Source organism: Antennarius striatus, chromosome 2 (genome assembly GCF_040054535.1).
Source record: "Antennarius striatus isolate MH-2024 chromosome 2, ASM4005453v1, whole genome shotgun sequence".
Taxonomy (NCBI): Eukaryota; Metazoa; Chordata; class Actinopteri; order Lophiiformes; family Antennariidae; genus Antennarius; species Antennarius striatus.
The window spans coordinates 28,719,314-28,738,365 of NC_090777.1; the positions used below are offsets into that span (position 1 = coordinate 28,719,314).

Consider the following 19,052-nt stretch of genomic DNA (forward strand, 5'->3'; position numbering starts at 1 on the left):
AGCTGCATTTTAAAAGCTAGAAGTGCTAAATAAAGAGCATTTTGAGAGACATTTATTAGCAACCACAGCCCAAAGATCTGGCTCACTTCAAAAAGCACAAATTCCTGTCTCTAGTTGTGAGTGAATGTGCCCATGACCTGAAAGGTGATAGTTTTGCAGTGCTCAGTGGGTCAAAGCTGCTGCTGGTGGCGACGACGACCCCGTGATCTGATATTTATAGGGGGGCAGCTATAAATATCTGAAACATGTGTGGCCAGCCGAGGAGCCTACTTGCTCTACTGTTGTAGGAGCCACCAGGAGCACACAGACATTTGACTGAAGGTAAACATCTGACGATAAAGTAATGACCTATTTAGAGAAAATATAAATGATTAGCTGAAGATTTTTATTGAATTTTCAGGTAATTATTTAGCACAACCATTTCAACTTTTCTTAATCATGTCAGAATTATTTTAAAAGTGGTCTCATTAATTACGTATTTGTGTTGTAAAAATATTCATGCATTTGTCCTGGCCTTGGTTGAACAAAATAGTTGAAAAGTCCCTTTTCCAATGTTTTTTTGTGTGAAATGCATTAGTATTCCAGTGTTTACAATGTGGTTCTGGGAAGATAAACCTAACCCAGAGCTTTGGATGGTAACAGTTTTATAGGACAGAACAAAGGGACAGTGTGGAAATGTGACGGTGAACAGCGAGCGGAGTGGCAAAAACTGAAATGTGTGAAGGTTTGTGGGTCAAACGTTTATTCCCCAGGCAAACAATGCATCACAAAATCAGACGTGTCACAGTGACACCGGGCTGTGAGAATGCTGCTGCAGCCTTGCCCTAATGAGAAACTTCCCATCATGCAGTGTCCTTCTTTCTCTTCTTATGTCCTTCCTGTTTTATTCATGTGTCCATTTAATGCATGATGCTAATTTCACTTTTTCCTCAGAGTCTTTACGGTTTCTCATCCTACAGATTACAATGAACTGTGGTTGGATTGAACTTTGATTAGTTATTATAAATACTGCTAGTTGTAACCTTTTTAATTATCAGCTGTTACTGGCATAACAATAAGTTCAACTAGTAACAACTAGTTGAACTTATTGTTGTAGTGGTTCTGCTGTAAGTTTGGTTCACTGGTACTAAATTTAATATAAATGTAAATGCACATTTAATATAAATCTATTTACACTGACCCTTCCTGCACTAACAGATGACGACAGAGACAGAAGACGACTTCTATCAATCAGAGGACGACTTGGATGAGGATGAGGCGACTCAACGTGTGATTGAACAAAGTCTGATTCAATATCGAAAGCTCAAAGGATTGAATCCAAGGTGAATTTCAAACCTGTATCTATAATCTCTCTCTGTACAGTGCTTATCTTTTGATAATTAGCATCCTGTTTACTCCTATAGTGATCTAAAAGCCAGCGAAGACCCTGATGAGATATTCAAAGCAATCACTGAGGGTAAGCTGATGCATTAATTCATGACCTGCTGAAAGGGATTCTTCTTATCATTAATTTCTTCCATTTTCTGATGTAATCTTCATATTTAGGTGATGAAGATTCATTAAAAAGAATGTTATTGCAACCAGAGAATTTTTCCAGAGTGGATGAACGAGGCTGGATCCCGCTGCACGAGGCCGCAGTGCAACAGAATCTAAAGATGCTGGAGATGATCTACTCAGGTTCTTAACATTTTGATGGAAAATAGTTGCAATTTCAATTCTAGACATATTGACTTTTTGTTGCTTTGTGTTTTTCCGTTCCAGCGTCGCCCACAGGTGCTTCTCACTGTCGAACCCTAAACGGTGAGACTCCTCTGTTTCTCGCTGTGGTTCATGGACGCAGACAGAACGCCACATTCCTTTTACAGAACGGTTGTAGCCCGGATCTCCAGAACGATGAGCAGGATTCACCGTTAGTGGCAGGTACCTGAGGTCTAAAAGCGACATGTGGAGACATATGAGGATATGCACTCATTTTCAAACTCTTTCATTTTCCCATTCTTAGCTATTCTGAATGACCAGTATGACTTGGCCACACTGCTGCTTCGCTACAACGCCAACGTCGACCAAACGGGACAACTGAACAGGACGGCTCTACACGAGTCAGCGTTTTTAGGCCTGGAGAACTTCGTCTATCTGCTCCTGGATTCTGGCGCCAACCCGAACGCCTCCGACATCAAAAAGAAAACTCCGCTGGCTCTGGCTGCACAGAACGGACACGTGAGCGTGGTGGAGGTCCTGTTACAGAAAGGTAGATGAGATGCGGTGATGCAGCATCAGTTCAGTAATGTGTGGTACAGGAGTAAAGGTATTTAATTCTATTCTCTGTACCTCTCAGGAGCACATGTCTGGTGTGAATCAGAAGCAGGATCGATCATGTTTGACGCAGCAGCGTCAGGAAACCCTGACATTATCTCCTTGTTGCTGGATCATGGGGCAGATCCCAATCTACCCCTCTACAGTGGGCACCTTCCGATTCACCGGCTGGCCTACCACGGCCATATACTGTGAGGACGAGTTACGGTTTTGCAAAAAGGAATTTAAACCCTTTATTTTTAAACTGGAACTCGTCTTCCACAGGGCACTGGAGCGCGTCATCCCAGTGACGAAGATGGATGCTGTGAAGGAGAGTGGGATGAGTCCCCTCCATTCTGCGGCCGCTGGGGGGCACGCCCATTGTGTGGAGATGCTGCTCAAAGCTGGCTACGATCCCAACTTCATGCTGCACCAAAGGGTGCGCCGCAGCTATGATGACGAGCGCAGGTCTTCCCTTTTCTTTGCGGTGTCCAACAACGATCTTCAGTGCGCCCGATTGCTTCTAGATGCCGGGGCAATGGTGAACCAGGATCCTGTCAACTGTTTGCAGGTGGCTCTTAGACAGGGCAACTATGAACTGATCAACACATTACTGAAGTCTGGGGCAAATGTAAACTACTACTCCCGGGTCAACACCACACACTTCCCCTCAGCGCTGCAGTACGCTCTGAAAGACGAGGTCATGCTGAGAATGATTCTGAACCACGGGTATGACGTGAAGCGATGCTTTGACTGTCCCTATGGCGACAGCTCTCATGACTACGCTCCCTGGACAAACGCAGTCATCAAAGATATGGTGGTGAGGTCAAGCTTGAGGATTGATTTGAGAAGTGCATAGATATAAATTCATCCAACGCGGGCCCAAGTGGGGTCATACTTAATTTAAAGTTTCTACCTTGACAGCTCTGTGTGTCTTTGTATGTTTCATTCTAGTTCTGTGAGGTGATAACAGTGTCCTGGCTTAAACACCTGTCAGCTCAAGTGGTGCGCATCATGCTGGACTACACTGACCATGTCTCCTTCTGCACCAAACTTAAGAACGCCTTGGAGGAGCAGAAACAGTGGCCGGAGATCTGCCACATTCAGAGTAAGTCTTTCCTACTCGTCACTCAAACTGTTTTGATGATTTTATGTGCATCCATTGAATGAATTCATTTGTTTTATTCTTAGGAAATGCACGGAGCCTGACACACCTCTGTCGGTTGCGAATAAGGGAGCATCTCAGTTGTCAGCGCTTGAGATCACCGGTTTTCATCAGTTTCCTTCCTCTTCCCTCCAGGCTTAAAGATTACCTGCGTTTTAAGGAGTTTGATATCTACAGCAGGGGCAGCATGGTTGACCCACAATGAAAAGCTGCTTAGAGTTGTCACAGATAGAATAATAATACAGGGAAGAACACACTCAGCAGCCATGATCTGAATTTCTTCATAACATGTGTTTGTAAAGTATTTTTAGTTTTTTAAAGTACACATTTGACATATGTCCTATTTATTCCCGCTGTATAGGTACATTTTTTAAAAGAAAATATTTCCAAAAAATATTTTTAAAATACTGATCGAAAGTTATTCTTTTTATCATCAAAAACATAGCATCAAGATGCATACATTTGTTTTTTCTGTTTCTCTCGTGGGTTGAAGAATTTCGGACTCATTGTCACCACCTAGTGGCAGAATTCAGTTTTACATGAGTGGGATTTATTTCTTAGATTTATCAACCTTTATGTTTAGAGTAAATGTTATTTTAGTGGTCAACTTCTGGCCCATCGAAGTATCAACTGTAAAAATAATACTGTTTATTAAAATGTTTGATGATTCTTTACAATATATGGGCTGGTTGATTTCCGGAGTGGATTTTTGCAATTTCATCACATCACATTATAAATATAGCCAAAATCTCATCAGACTTTGGGATTGACCCTCGTTTGAGTTAGAACAATGATGAAACATTCATTTACCAGGATATGAAGAAAACGTAGTAGTTCTTTTCTAGTCCTAGTTTGTCCATCATGACCACCTTGTTGGGACACAGGGATCGTAGGGGTCGCACAGGTCGCGCCACTTGACCTCTGGCCACTCGTGTTGAACACTTTGGTGAAGAGAGGGGCAGAGCTGACAACTGATCACCCCATGGTGGTGAGGTAGATGGGGATCAGCACTCGAGAAGGTGGCCTACCCTCTCTGTGTCCGTGGGAATCTTTGCTTCAAGTGGAGGAGTTCAAGTTCAAAATGAGCTTCCTCCACAGGGTGGCTGGGGGCACCCTCAGAGATAATGAGTGGAGCCAGCTGAGGAGACTCGAGCATCTGTTCTGGACACCTCACTGCAGAGGTGGCCAAGGCTTGTCCCACCAGGAGGAGGGAGGAGGCCTCGGGAAAGACCCAGGACACGCCAGACAGAGAGCTGGAGGAGGTGTCTGGGGAGAGGGGTGGGCATCCCGGCTTAGATGGATGGATGGATAATACCATTTGATCTAGCTTTTAAATGAAAGCAGTGAACACTTGGTGTGCTGCCATCCAGATGATCTCTCTTTCAGGAATGTCACTGTTTATTCTAGGGCAGGGTTGTCAAACTCAAGGCCTGGGGGCCAAATGTGGCCCTCCACATCATTTTATGTGGCCCGCGAGAACATAAAAGTCAGAGTGTCTAAAAATAAATAGGTCAAAAGTGTGCTTTGACCAAAACTACATTTCCCATAATGCATTAATTCAGCCCATTTTAACTGACAAAAAGTTTTGAACAAAGTTAATGTCCTAACTTGTGTTTGAAGTTATTTTTCTGTATTCATTGGATAGTTTGATCCTTGATTGACGAAGTTTTGTGGGTTTAATAACCTGACAAATTAAAAGGATTTATGTTCGAACAGAGAAACAAACAAACATGTTTTTTGTATGTTTGTAACTTGAATGAGTAATAAATTCAGAGTTATTTAACATTAAGGAGTAGTTACATTTACAGTATTTTACATTACTTTGAGTTACATGTAGTTACATTTATTAGTTACATCTGGCCCCGTGGAAAATGAAATGACACGATTACGTACCAAACGGTGTTGAGCAACGGAGGTCATGTATTTGTGTATAGAGGTCATGTATTTGTATATAGACATACAGTATATCAATGTGTTCTGTGTATACAGTAAATACAGACGGACATCCTGCAGTACCTCCGTCCGCCGCGGGGTGGCGCGGATTGACTCGAATGTAAACACCGTGACGGCAGCGTTTTGCAGCAGTTGAGAAGAACGTGAACGTCATTTTCACAATGGCGGAGGCTGGGTGAGGAGGAGTGCTTGCGAGACGCGGCGCCGTAATCGTTCCTACTTCATTGCCCTAATTACGTGCACGGTGCCCGAAAATGGCCCTGAACCCCAACGCGGTGGGGAGAAGGAACTCAGAATGTACCGAGACGGACGGTCTCCAGTTGGAGGGCGGCGAACCCCAGAAGAATTCCGCCGCCAGCTCGGCCACAACCAACCAAAATGGCGATCAGACTGGATCTGGAGACGGTGTAATGCCCGAACATGAAGCCACCGAGCGGCGGAGGAGCACGCCGGCGGACGCCCGGAACTTTAGCAGCTCTCCTCTACCGGGACAGAGACCGAATTTCCAGATTCCCAGGAAGACGAGAGAACGGAAAGGTGGTGTCAAATCGCTGCGGATTCGAACGCAGCACGTCCTGTCTTTCATAATTATGCTACTGCACGTTGCTAGCCTGCTAGCTAGCTGTCTGGCCTCGCTACTGTAGCTACTTTAGCAATAATATTCGTTATTAATGGAGGTATTTAAACGAGTAGGGGGTCATGCGATCGAAGCCCACGGATTGTCTGGTTTTGACGGCGGTGTCACACACGGCAGCCCCGGCTCCGGGACCCCCGTTAGCCGGGGAGCAGCTGATGCTAACAGGTTGTAGCTCCTGGGCAGAGGCTGTCTGAGGACACTCCGTCTGGAAGTGTCTCCAGCTTCTCAGGGAACCCAAACCCTCCTGGATCACACTGCTGTCACCGATGGGTTACAGCCCGTCAGCTGACACATGGGGGGTCCCGATGACCTCAGTGAAGGGCATGGATCCACCCCCGATGGGTGTAAATGTGATGTTTCCACAGAGAGATGTCACCTATGGAGTTGAATCTAAGTCGGACTCCTGCTCCAGGTTGATGTGGATCCCATTTAACTTAACATCAGCACATGATTCTCCTCCATCTTTCAAAATGCTGGACTATTATTATGTGGCAGCAGATGAATAGTTGTTGCTGTGATGCAACAGTTATTTTTAAGCATGCACAGTTCAGCAGATGTTCCTCTACTTTGTATTTAATGTACCTTACTTGCAGGCAGCGTCTCCCACTCCTCATTCCGTATTGGAAAGTTGGACACATTAAAAAAAAAAACGAGACACACACTTGAGTCCTGCTTTGTAATCCCTTTCAGGAGGAATGTCTGGGTCCACAGCTTGACTTGAAGCGTTACGAGCTGATTGCATTCACCCTAAAGTCAATCCAGACAGTTACAGTCATAGAACCGAACGCTGTTGACCCAAGCTATTCTTAGTTATTGTACTTTTCTCCTTATCTCAGTAACTTCCAAAGCATTTGTGACTTGACTGATGCACTGACAGCAGCGTTCGACTTTAAACGTAGGACGCTGCTGATTCGTTCGAGCTCCACGCAGACGCCGAAAGAACTGTCGTTTGTTAGCGATCAGTTCACACACTTTCATCTTGTTGCACCTGCATCATGTTTGTTGTAGATGTGAAACATTCGTCATCGGTGCAGCAGGCCACTTTTTCTACCGATGCTGTGTGTGTGTGTTTGTACAATACACTGCTGGTGTTTCCTGTAGGACACTGAGGTGAATATGTCGGCTGTGGTACAATTCTTATAATCGTCTGTGTCTTCGTCATCCCGTCTGCGCGGTCGTGATGGTCGGAGTGCATCAGAAACGGTGTGATCGTACATTTCTGTTCACTCCGATACCAAACCGTACCGTTATCTCTGTTAGAACCAGGAGGAATGTTTCCTCTCTGACAGCCAAGATGGGTCAAAGCTCGTCTTCCTGTGCTGGCTGGTGGCTGTGTTTGTGTGAAGGCTCAGGGCGGTGGAGGCACTGTTAACATCCTCACCTCCGGTCCCAAGTTCATGTCCGTTAGGCGACAGGTGGAGTAGCAACACGTTTAATTTTTCGATGTTTATTCGTCTCCAGATGCGTGTTAGTGGAAACACTGCACAGGTTTATTACTGTTTGCACATGCGATGAGCTGATCATTGGGTTGACTCCTGTCCCCGCAGGCTTGTACCACGATCTGCTCCCCGACAGCCGAGAGTTCGAGGACCTGTTGAAGATCGTCTCCTCGTGTTACTTAGACTCGTCATCGCGAGGAGCCTTCTCCTACTGCAAGGCCCGGCTCATACACAACGAGCTGCAGGAGAAGGAGGTTAGTCACGGCCGTCAAGACATTCAGTGTTGTGTCTTAAAGAGACGTTTCACCTGACGGCTGCTTTCTTTTAACCTGTCAGTTCATCGAGAAGCGGAGGGAGATGAAACAGGAGGGGCGGACCGAACAAGAAGTGACCGAGTCGTTTTGCTTCCTTTATCCCGACAAATCCAAGGTACTGACGATGGAGCCGTGCAGGAATTAAGCGTGATGACGTTCTACTTCTTTCACAGCATTCTGAGCTGTTGATTTGCTCTCGTCTAGCTCCAGTGGATCTGTGAGAAGGGTCTGACGGTCGGACACTCGAGGATTACAACACTAGGAAATCCATCAGTAGGTAAGTTACATGTTGCTGATGGTGTATAATTTACTGTTGTAGCAAATTTTGTATATTTAGGTCTTTCCAACTCATTTATTTCCTTTATTTCTGTTTGGTAGCGTTTATCATCTTTTTTTTTTAAATTATCCTTTGTATTAATGAATTTAATTTGGAAACGACTCAAATGTTCACGGTGGACTATCCAGTTTAAAAATCAACCTCTGTTCTGAGAATATCAACAAGTCTTGACATGATGTCTTGGTAAAATGTTTTTGAGAGTAAATATGATCCTGAAATATGTTGGCATGAAGACTGATAATCAGGATTCTATGATAATCCGGTTCTTTTTGCCATCGTAGGTGTTTATCTCTCCAAGTATTCTGATTTGTTACAAATCAATCCCTTTGACGTGGGCTCATCCGGAGACATGGTTGTTTTCAAAGTTATGAGGGTATGGCTGCCTTTTATTTTTTCCCGTTTCGTATTCTTGATAAGCTTCTGTTTCCTTTGCACACGGAGCTGAAGTGTTTGTTTGTTCCTCAGGGCCGCATAAAGCACATCCACGAGAACATGCCTAAGAACGCCATAGAACCTTCACCCAAGTTTGACGGTCATTCGTCCAAGAGTGCCAATAGGGTGACGTCTCTGCTGTCTTACAGGGCTTTTGAGCTCACACAGGTAAACACGGGTTCAGTTTCATCCACCTGTTGTGTGGTTTCTGTCGTCACAGGTGGGTTTTCAGTTCCTTTAAATTTCACTGTGTCTTTCTTGTCCTTTCTCTTTAGCAATATTTTTTTGAATTTGCATTTGATGAGATAAAGGCGCGGCCCCGACACGTGTGCCCCTACGCCGTCATTTCCTTTCAGTATAAAGGCAAGGAAACCGCAGCAACAGCCATGACTGCACAAAGGTATTCGTTCATTCCTGTGAGAAAAAGCAAAACTTTTTTTATTGGGTTTTACAAGAAATGAGTAACATCTTTGTTGGTTTTGTTTCTGTCCCTTCTTCTTCTTCTTCTTCTTCTTTTCCTTTCGGTTTGTTTCTGTCCCTAACAGGTTAAATACCCTTCACCCCGAAGGAAGTCGAGGTAAAATATTTTTGAACTGTCTAATCTGAGAAATGTGTAACAAAACAAATATGTGCATAATAAGTTATCTTCAACGAATAATGTCTGTGTAAACTCGGAAATACACCTGGAGTGATAACCAACCTGTTAAACCCTCGACAGTTGTTGACTGGAGGTGAGGAAGAGTTTGGATGTAGTTGATCCAGATATCAGCAGCAAAAGACGGCTGTAGTCCCAATGTTAGTCAGTAGAACTACTGACTTCATATCCAGCAGGAAAAGTAACGTAAAGTACTGGATGTACAAAAAGCAGATGTGGTAGTAAAACCTGGACAATTAATGGAAGAGGAACATCAGCCGCTCACTTTTACAGGGATGTGCATGAAAGGGCTGCACGCCTCAAATTATCCAAGTAACTCAAAAGATGCGATACATTTAAAATGATGTAAAATCAAAACCAGCTGTTTGTTATTTATGTATTTTATTTATTTATTGAGAATAGGTAGCCTTGTTCTGTCTCTACCTCATCTGACCCCGTTCCCTTTACAGGAAAGAGCTGCTACAATGTGTGGAGCGGTCTGCTGGTGAACAAGAACCAGGAGTTATTTCCAATTTGTTTACGATCCTCGTCGCGCCCTTACCTTCCTTTCAAATTGTGAGTGAACTTTTAAACTTAAATCTAATTGTTTTTACGCTGAACAAAAATCCACAGTGCCCCTGGAATCCCCTTGTTAATCATTGACGGCACTGCTTGTCAATAAAGATTTTTACGTGGTAAACTTTGACACGGCACAAAGCTTTTGCAGAGATCGGGAAATAAAATCGTCTTCTACATTAAACTGAAAGTAATTTTTTTTTCTGGAATCTGATATTCTTACTCCCTGCAGGCCAGAGAAGTTGGAAATGGATCAAGGCATGCAGCTGGAGCAGGTGAAACGAAAGATCCCCCCTGTGCTCTTTTCTTGGGACACCTACAATATATCATGTGAAGGTCAGTATAAACCACACACGTCTGCTTCATAAACAACAGAGAAATATCATTGGAATGGAAGTAGCGCTGCAAACTTGTAATCTAATTTCCAAATCTATTCATCTGCTGGAGTTACAAAAATTTTTTTGCAGATAAAACTGAGAAAACGGAAAATTCGGTGATGGCGTTACGAGACCGCTTTGCATTCCCAACTTTGCTTTTCTTTGTCCGCAGTGATGAAGTTTGGGATGTCCTGCAGCATTTTTCAGGTGGTGGATGGAAAAGGAAAACCAACCAGCGGCAGTTTGGCAGCGCTGGTGAACAAATTAGAGAGGGACAGAATGGTGAGTCACCCATAGGAACCGGGATGGGTTTTTGCAATGCAATACACTAAAATATGACTAAAATAATATACTATGTCCATACGCGTATAAAAATATACTTCTTTTAGGAATCTGTTGGGAAAGCATCTGTGATGGCTTACAGTGATGATCCGTATTTTCTGCACCTCTTAAAACATGAACAGTAGTCGTGCTCGTGTACACAAGGGATGCATGCAGACCTGTCAGTCTAGTATTGTCATTTAATCCGACACGCCCGGTGCTACTTGTCTCCTCTCTCCACTCAGGTGCTGGTGAAGTCCTTGTTTGACAGGGGCTTTCTCTTCCTGCTGTCCTCTGCTCAAATGGTCGATTCTAAAGGTGCCAAAAAAGACTTTACCTCCTTCCATAATTCTCTGATCAGATATTGTTTCCTCATTGAGGTTTAGTTTTTTATTTTAAAGTTGCTGTTTGTTTTCTAGAGCGACGAGGGCGGTTGGAGAAAAGCCTGCAAGCCTTATTCATCTTCCAGGAGTCCAGGATGGTGGTCAAGTATTGTAAGTCTTATTGAATAATGATCCGTCTTTTTCGCCTGACTAGTTTTTTGGAAGCTAAGACGCATCCCTCTGATTATCAAAGCTCCTTTGGCTGTTTTTAATCTCCTCCAAACATTTAAATCGAGCCGAAAGGCATCTTTTAATCGACGCTGACGAATGTCTGTTTGATCGCAGTGTCGAAACTGTTCGAGCCAGAGCCGCTGACGGCGGAGCCCCACCCTGCCCTCCTGTCGTCTGTGGAGTCCTTCATTCCCGCGCTGCACTACAGTTTATTCAAGCTGCGCCCCAACCCGGGAAAGGACCCGAGCGCCGGGGTGGAGCGCCAGGCCACCGATTACCTGACGCGGATGGACTCGGGCACGGTGCGACCGTTCATTCTGCCCGACTATAAATATAACATGGAGGACAGGATCAACCCGGTTCCGGTGCCCAGACCCAAATTCAACGTGGATGCCGTGCTGCGCGCTTACATCCACAACCCCCCCAGCTACGTTTTACCTCTGAACAAAGCAAAAGACATTGTGGAAAGAATACGAAACCCTGTGCCCGCACCTACACCCACACCCGCCCCTGCCTCCGTGGAGTACAGTCCTGTTTCCGACTGGGGGGGCTCGGACAGGGGCTCAGACAGAGCCGAGAGACTCACGGAGAGGATTCCCCAGGAGAGGCCCCCTCCAGGGCAGGACAAGCCTTCGGACAGCGCTAGACGAAGACCGGGGGTGTCCCGTTCCAACGGGGCGCAGGTGCAGCCAAAGTCCAACGCGGAGTCGCAGCATCAGCCCCCCCACAGGTTACGGCTCTCCCAGAACGAATACGACGAAGACAAGATGAAGCAGCTGCTCAAGCTGATCCAGCTCCACAAAAAAGCACTCGTGAAGGATCCCTGGAAGGAACGGGGGGAGGACGGGGCGTGGGACGTCAACAGTCTGAAGAGGAAGTTCGAGGGGGAGGACAGGGGAGGCACAAACAAACACCAACGCACAGATTCCTTGAGTAACGGGGAGCCGAGCAGAGGTGAGGATCCAACTGTAGCGGTTCTGATGTAATATTTGATATTTTGCGGATTCTCATCGCCCCCAGCTGCGATTCCTTTGAATTTTTTTCTTAGTTTTAAAGCGCTCTGCCTGTTGACACTTCATTTACAGGCAGCATATTCTAAAATATCTGTTAATATTCTTGTCTGTTGGAGTTTCACATTTGATTCTCGGGTTCTTTTTAAAAAAAATTTTTCACATTTGATTCTCAGGTTTTTATTTTTAATTTTTTTTATCACAATTGAATCTCAGGTTATTTTTTATTTATATTTTTTTCACAATTGATTCTCAGGTTCTTTTTAAAAAAAAAATCATATTTGATTCTAATCTTCCGGGTCAATTGTATGAATGAGTGTATCAATGAAAGTGGTTTTATTCTCTGATTTGGTCGAGTTAATGCCCTTCATTCTCCCTGTGTGTAACGCTTGAAGCTTCTAAGCTCTGATAACTCAGGATATCCCACCGCATTAACGTGCTGAACGTGTTTCTGTCTCTCCAAGTCGACGGAATGGAAGAAGAAGGAGGACAGAGCGACAACCTGACCGCCGTGATGGAGAGCATGGGAATCTACGACACGGACCTGAGGGCTCGAGGCAACGCCAACGCCTCGACGGTCAACGAGACGCAACGCCTCCTCAAGATCCTCCTGACGACTCTCAACAAAGCCGTGACCCAGGGTTCCGTGTCGGTGCCGTCGAACCACGGCGAACCCTCGACGGGGTCGGGGTGGGCGGAGCCCGACCCGGATCAAAAGAAGCAACCTGAGCCGACGTCACAAACGAACTACACCGAGGTGAGACGTGAGCAGATGGTGATTGGCTATTTTTACCGTGTTGTTAAAATGTTCGTAGGCATGAAAATATTTAGTGTTATGTGTGTGTGTGTGTGTGTGTGTGTGTAGGAGGACATGGACTGTAGCCCTGGTAGTCCACTCAGTGCAGGCTCGCCACCGGAGCAACATCAAACCTCAGACGACCCAAACTGGGTCAACCCCGCCGATGAAGGTATGACGAAGCCGTCGTTACGCACAGACCACTATCTTGTAGGTCCGTTTTGGGTTTTGGCGTCACGGTGACACCTTCCCGTTTCCTTCCAGACAAAGCACAGCCTTTTCCTGAGCCAATGCCGGAACCGGAGCCGGAGCCGGTGACTGAGGCCTTAACCGACAGCCACCCTGAGCCGAACGCCCCCGCAGCTGCGGAAGCTAAAAGTGTTGCTGCACCCCTCACCCTAGCAGCGGTAGAAGAAGTTCCCTTCAGACCCTCCATCAGCCTGGACACCATCCTCAATCAGGAAGTTCACAGCCTTACCTCTGAAATTAGAAACATCATGCAGACCCATCACGTCTGTTACATGTCGCAGCCCCCGCCGCGGTTAGCGATGCACCGCTGCTGGACGCCCAACAGCTGCTTCTCAGACTTTGTCGTACCGTTTGTCACCCCCGTTCCCGTTCAGGGCCACGTCAGAGCGCTGTGCGACAAGATGGACAAGTTGATCCCGTCCCCACCCGTGCCCCCCAAGGACGCTTCCCCAACCCCGGCGGTGACGACGTCTAATTTGTCAACACCACCACCAGTCAACGTAATCCAGGCTTCCAAAATTAAGGCAGAACCCTCTTTGCCGAAGAGCGCCCCCTCCTGTCAGACTAGCAAAGCAGTCGCTGTTAAAGATTCAGCCCCCACCAAGACCAAAACGGAAGCTCCGGCTTCAGATTTGATGGGAGACGCCTACTCGCCCTCTCAGATTGCACCAGACTCTCCAGATTCGAACTCCCAGAACCCCGGTCAGGGGCCCGGGGGGGGCGGGTCCGGACTGCTGGCCGGCAGCCTCATTGGTCAGCTCAAACCGGAGGTTTTCAGCAGCCTGGTGGAAATCTTTAAGGATGTCACAAAGAACACAGTCAAGTTCTACATCTACTCCGCTGACGAGGGGGAGGAGAGCACTGTGTGTAAAGAGATCAAGGTACAGCGGGGTGTTCCTGGGGGGGTCGGGACAGCAGGGTTTCATCATAGTATCAATAAACCTATAGCTTTTTCTACCAATGGTTAGAAATAGATCAAATTGTCCTCTTACCCCCCCCCCCCCAGGGGGTTTGTCGGTTTGTGTTGCAACCGTGTTTTTGATGTTTTACAAACACTGAGCAACATGGTTCTATATTTTCATGCTGTTCCCACTGATGAAGGTTAACATCTTCATGTTCTGCGTTTATTATGTGGGGCTATGGAACCCCCCCCCCAAATAGCTTTTTCCACCGCGGTTTATGATTTTTAGGCCCAACAATGAGGCTTTTAAATTAATCACTCCTGTCTGTTGGATCATTTAAATATTAGGATGTGCAGATCTGTTGCTGCACCTCTTCTTCCTTTAGTTTTTGCGTTCCGCTGCACACGTGAGTCTAGAATGTGTTTCTGCTGTTGGTGCGACAGGACCCACATCAGTGATCCCTGGAGGAAATAGTGCTTGTTATTTTGTGAATGGATGCTGCCCCCTTCTGGCGTTGGTCCTGCGTTACACTTCCTGGTGCAGCATATTTAGTGTTTTGTTAATATCTTTGGCTCCTGCATAAAGCTAAACTTTTCATTTCAGTCTATCCTTCCATTTCCTGTTTCTGACTGTCCCCACTTTGGAATTTCTCAGTTAAAATAATTCAACAAACTGATGATGTTGTATTCATGAGCTAATTTAAAAGCTTCATTAACATTTAACTGAACTACAGTCTCTGTTAAACACACGTGTTTTTATCTCATGATTTCCTTTTTGCAGGGAAAACTTATGTATGAAAGACTCTAACTTGACTTTTCATAGATAGATAAATATACTTTATTTATCCCAAACTGGGAAATTTACACACACATTTTCCGTGAAATCGTTATCATTGAACGCCTCTCTTCCTTTGGAGCAGTTGATCCTCCACAGCTTTCTGTGGTTGTTTTGGACACTTGAATTCAGAAATGAAAGTGTTCTTTTGGAATGTGAGGAGCCGCGGCAGCAGATCTCTCTCCGAATGTTTTTCATGTCGGTGTTTCTCTTTGTGTGTGTACGTCTGTAGTTCGGATAAGCAGGAAGGACACATTTTTCTGTTTCTAACTGTTTCTCCTGTGTTCATGAAGGAGTACTTGAAGAGTCTTGGCAACAGAGAATGCAGCCCGCAAACGTTTCTGGAAAACAGCAGCAGTTTAGATAAACTCCTCATCATCATTCAGAATGAGGACATCGCAGCACATGTGCACAAGGTAGATTCACCACTCCACCCTCCTCTTCATCGAATCATCTGATCATCAGATAAACAGCAGTATATAATTTATGGATCTACTCGAGAGCATTGCTTTGTGTTATATAAACTCTTTATTTATATGCTGTATCAACATGTTGTTACGGTTTTTTTAAAACTCCCCAGATCCCCGCTTTGGTTTCCTTGAAGAAGTTGCCTTCGGTGAGCTTCGCTGGCGTGGACACTCTGGATGACGTGAAGAACCACACGTACAACGAGCTATTCGTGTCGGGCGGCTTCATGGTGTCGGATGAGTTTGTCCTCAACCCGGACCTCATCACACAGGGTAACATTTCTGTTTTATCTGTGACACTTCGTGGAAACGTCAGCTGGTATTCAACTTGTTTTATCTTGTTTTGTCCAGATCGTTTACAGGGGTTGCTGAAGTTCCTGGAGGAGCAGAGCACCCCTGAACACCCGTGGCAATGGAAGGTGCACTGCAAGTCCCAGAAGAAGCTTAAAGAGCTGGGAAGGTCAGCATCTCAGTGACAGCTGTCCTAATGTAATGGCTGATCTTTGAGTTGTGATTAAACACCACAATACTTTTGTTTTTTCCGTTGAAGGCTGAACCCCAACGCCATGGGGCTGCTGAACCTTCTCACAGCCTATCAGAAGAAGCACTTAGTGGAGTTCCTCCCTTATCACGAGTGTGACACCCAGTCCCGTCAGGCCCCGGATCTGGAATGCCTGATCAAGCTTCAGGCTCAGCACACGCAACAGCGGCACCTTATCTTCCTCACAGGTATTGTCATCCAGCCTCTCCAAAGATATCAACGTAGATCACATTTCATCAACAAAAGACGGGGGCAGATTGTGTGTGTGTGTGTGTGTGTGTGTGGGGGGGGGGGGGGGGGGGGCATTCAAAATGTCTTAACACTGACACGTTTTCACATGTAGGATTAATTACTGGATACTTCATAAATGTAATTCTGTGTTTATGCCATTAGGGTGTGTATTTATTATCGTCCATCATTTCTGGCTACATGATGCAGCTGTAGCCTTGACGGTAATTGTAGCGTAACAGCTTTTAGATTTATTGTGTCATTAATTGTACATTATTTTTTAATTTTACACCAAACCTTACCTACATCTATCTTTTAGAGCTCGATAGATGTGTGTTTGTGTGTGTGTGTGTGTGTGTGTGTGTGTATAAGCCACACACTGTAAGAAAACAAGAGCAGAGACGAGTTCGTATCAGTGGGGGGTCACACCGTAGTGTCTACGTTTTCCTGCACACGATTCTTTTGTCTTCACATGTTTTGACCGTCGTGTGGAATTTTACTTTGCGCTGTGTTTTTACAGAGAGGCCGTTTGAGATGTTTCTGCAGTACTCCAGAAATGGAATAGTAATCGGAAGCATCGATGATGTCATGAGTGGTTTCCACAGTCTGATCGGCTCCATCAATCAGAATGAGCTTCCAACGCCGCCCTCTACTGGTAGGAACTTCCTAGTTAAAGATTTCATTTCTGTCCAGCGGAGTTAAATATTTTTATGGTGGAATTTTGAACACATTTGTTTCACAGATGTTCTGTTTTTTCTCCGTCTCTTCTAGTGATGAACGACGAGTGTGTGGAGGAGGAAGACATGTCGTTGGACTCCGACGACGGCGAGCCGCCGACCGCGTCGGATCCTCCGGCGCAGAACCGAAGATTTGAGGAGGGGAAGCCTCCGCTGCCGCCCCCGCCGGAGACGGACGACTTCCGTCCTCCGCTCCCAGAGCTGCAGGCGACCCCCGAGAACGCTCTGACGCTGCCCGACTACAACCCCCTCAAGACGGCCATCTCTCAGTTCAAAGCCACCAACCAGATCAGTATCGGCTCTGCAGACGTGGACGGTTTGTCCCCGGGGGGGTTTCCTGTCAACCCCCACCAAAGCTTCCTGTGTCCCTCCGCCTCCTGGTCTTACACTGGCTCCTCCAGCTATTCGGCCTCCCCGGCTTACCCCGCCTCGCCCTGCAGCAGCACCCACGAACAGGAATACCGCCCCCCGCCACCACACCCACCCACAGCCCCAGCCACAGCCCCGCCTGTCATTGCAACGCCGAGACCTCTCGCCAACTTGGCTCCCCTCCCCTTGGAGGTGAAGCCGCCGCCCCCACCTCACCTCATGATGCTGGGTCAGACGTACGGCTCGGACGGCGGAGGAGGAGCAGGGGCTGCTGGGAACTCTCCGCTCGTTTCCTCCCTCCCCTACAGTGAACACAACGACTCGGCGCAGCCGGGTTACCTGGCCCCGAGCGAGAACCCCGTCCAACAAGACAGGCCTGGGGAGGCTGTTTGGGGGGCCACGGAGACCACGACTGGTGAGACTGCTAGCAGCCAGGGCGTGGTCCCTTCTGGCCCGGTGGAACCCAGTGCGGGGGACACCCTGGGAGGCGGCGCCACCAGCTGTCAGGGGACCAGGACTCAGGTGGATTGCGTCGATAACCTTGGATCTGCTATGGGTGTTCCCATAGTGGCCAGCAGGGGGGGATCAATAGTCAGACCTAAGATGCCTCCACATCCAATGGGCGGGGTGGGCTACGGTTGCATCGGGGGGGTCTCTGGACAGATGAATCATCGTCCGATGCGGGGCGGTCCAGGTCCCGGTCCCGCGGGGAACTATCGAGGGAGGGGAGCCCCGGGGGGTCTGTGGCCTCGGCCAATGAGAGGACACGATCGGGGCGTTAGGACTGGAGGGGGAGCCTGCTCTTGGGGCTACCCAGCAGGCAGGGGGGGTGCACAGGATTACTACTCGGACTACATGTACTCAAACAACTACGCGCCTGAATAGACAACCAGAGCCGGCTGGGTGTAAATATCTCCTTGTAAAACACATTGATTTAAAATCGGTAAATAAGGATAATGGTTTTCTACATGAATAAAGTAAATTGATACAGGCAGTGCCGAGTGTCCTACTGTGTTCTGTTAACTGTATGTACGCTCATGTGAGTAATTTGAGACCCTGTTCAAACCACTATATTTATATTTGCCAACAAAATGTTAATGGCCTTCCAGTTGGTCAGGACTTAAACACGTCATTTCTGTTCGTCCGATTCTGAAACGGTTTTGTCAAACGCGCAGGAAGGCTGATATTTTTTTAAAAAGAAAATTAGTGAATGAATATCAATGTTGCTGTTGGTTTTGTTTTTTGTTGTTTTTATTTCACATTTGGTTGTAAAAAAAAATTCTATCAAAATGATAATAATAAAAAAGAAAGAAAAGAATCTTTATGTGTGATCAGTTTGACACTGTCCAGCCAGCCCGTTTAAATATAATGCCGTTTCAGTGTCCTTCCGCTCTAACAATATTTACCTTCCTACAGTTTCCATGTACTGTATGAATATGTAAAATGTAACCTTCAAAAGCAAAAAAAAAAATCGTGAAATTAAAATATTTTCTAATAAACCAACAGGTCAAGCTTTTATGAGATGGAACGTTTGTGTTGACGGGGTCATTTAAATGTGACGGGGGTTTGGTTCCCTCCTCTCAAACGCTTCACCACCCTTCAGCCCCGGCTCCGCCCACTCCACCTGTTCCATCCCCGGCTCCTGATTGGTGCAGCGTGTTCTCCAATCCCAGATCCTCAATCAGAGCGGGAGCCCTCAAATCGTCTTCAGCTGTTCAGATGGGGGGGGGCTGTTTCCTCACAAACAGTCTGCCTCGTTTGCTCCTGGAGATGAGATGTTTGAACCAAATTTGTGACCACATTGTGGAAGAGTGGGCCGAGTTAGTCACTGGATTGTGTTAGCATCAGGAGTAGGGGGGGGGCTGCTCACCACGTTTTTTGTACAACT

The 19,052-nt window shown here is 46.4% G+C and overlaps 2 protein-coding genes across 3 annotated transcripts; both read left to right on the forward strand.

Moving 5' to 3' along the window:
• The first annotated feature begins 268 nt into the window (after nt 1-268).
• Nucleotides 269-4,136, forward strand: asb14b (ankyrin repeat and SOCS box containing 14b). Of its 2 annotated transcripts, XM_068340458.1 has the most exons (10): nt 269-321; nt 1,198-1,322; nt 1,404-1,456; nt 1,546-1,677; nt 1,762-1,920; nt 2,003-2,248; nt 2,336-2,504; nt 2,578-3,112; nt 3,247-3,400; nt 3,484-4,136. In XM_068340458.1, the coding sequence occupies exons 2-10, from the start codon at nt 1,198-1,200 to the stop codon at nt 3,660-3,662; spliced, it is 1,752 nt and encodes a 583-aa protein (XP_068196559.1). In that variant the 5' UTR covers nt 269-321; the 3' UTR covers nt 3,663-4,136. The 2 variants fall into 2 exon arrangements, with proteins under 2 accessions (XP_068196559.1, XP_068196568.1); XM_068340467.1 differs by lacking the exon at nt 269-321 and having other exon boundaries at nt 1,293-1,322; nt 1,415-1,456.
• Nucleotides 4,137-5,560: 1,424 nt separating this feature from the next.
• On the forward strand, nt 5,561-18,994 carry tasorb (transcription activation suppressor b). The gene is made up of 23 exons (XM_068332702.1): nt 5,561-5,947; nt 7,595-7,740; nt 7,823-7,915; nt 8,005-8,077; nt 8,419-8,510; nt 8,603-8,737; nt 8,845-8,969; nt 9,115-9,146; nt 9,674-9,779; nt 10,012-10,115; nt 10,329-10,438; nt 10,723-10,795; nt 10,897-10,971; nt 11,146-11,985; nt 12,506-12,798; nt 12,907-13,009; nt 13,102-13,967; nt 15,116-15,238; nt 15,403-15,562; nt 15,641-15,749; nt 15,840-16,018; nt 16,579-16,713; nt 16,830-18,994. The coding sequence occupies exons 1-23, from the start codon at nt 5,665-5,667 to the stop codon at nt 18,047-18,049; spliced, it is 5,475 nt and encodes a 1,824-aa protein (XP_068188803.1). The 5' UTR covers nt 5,561-5,664; the 3' UTR covers nt 18,050-18,994.
• Nucleotides 18,995-19,052: the final 58 nt, after the last annotated feature.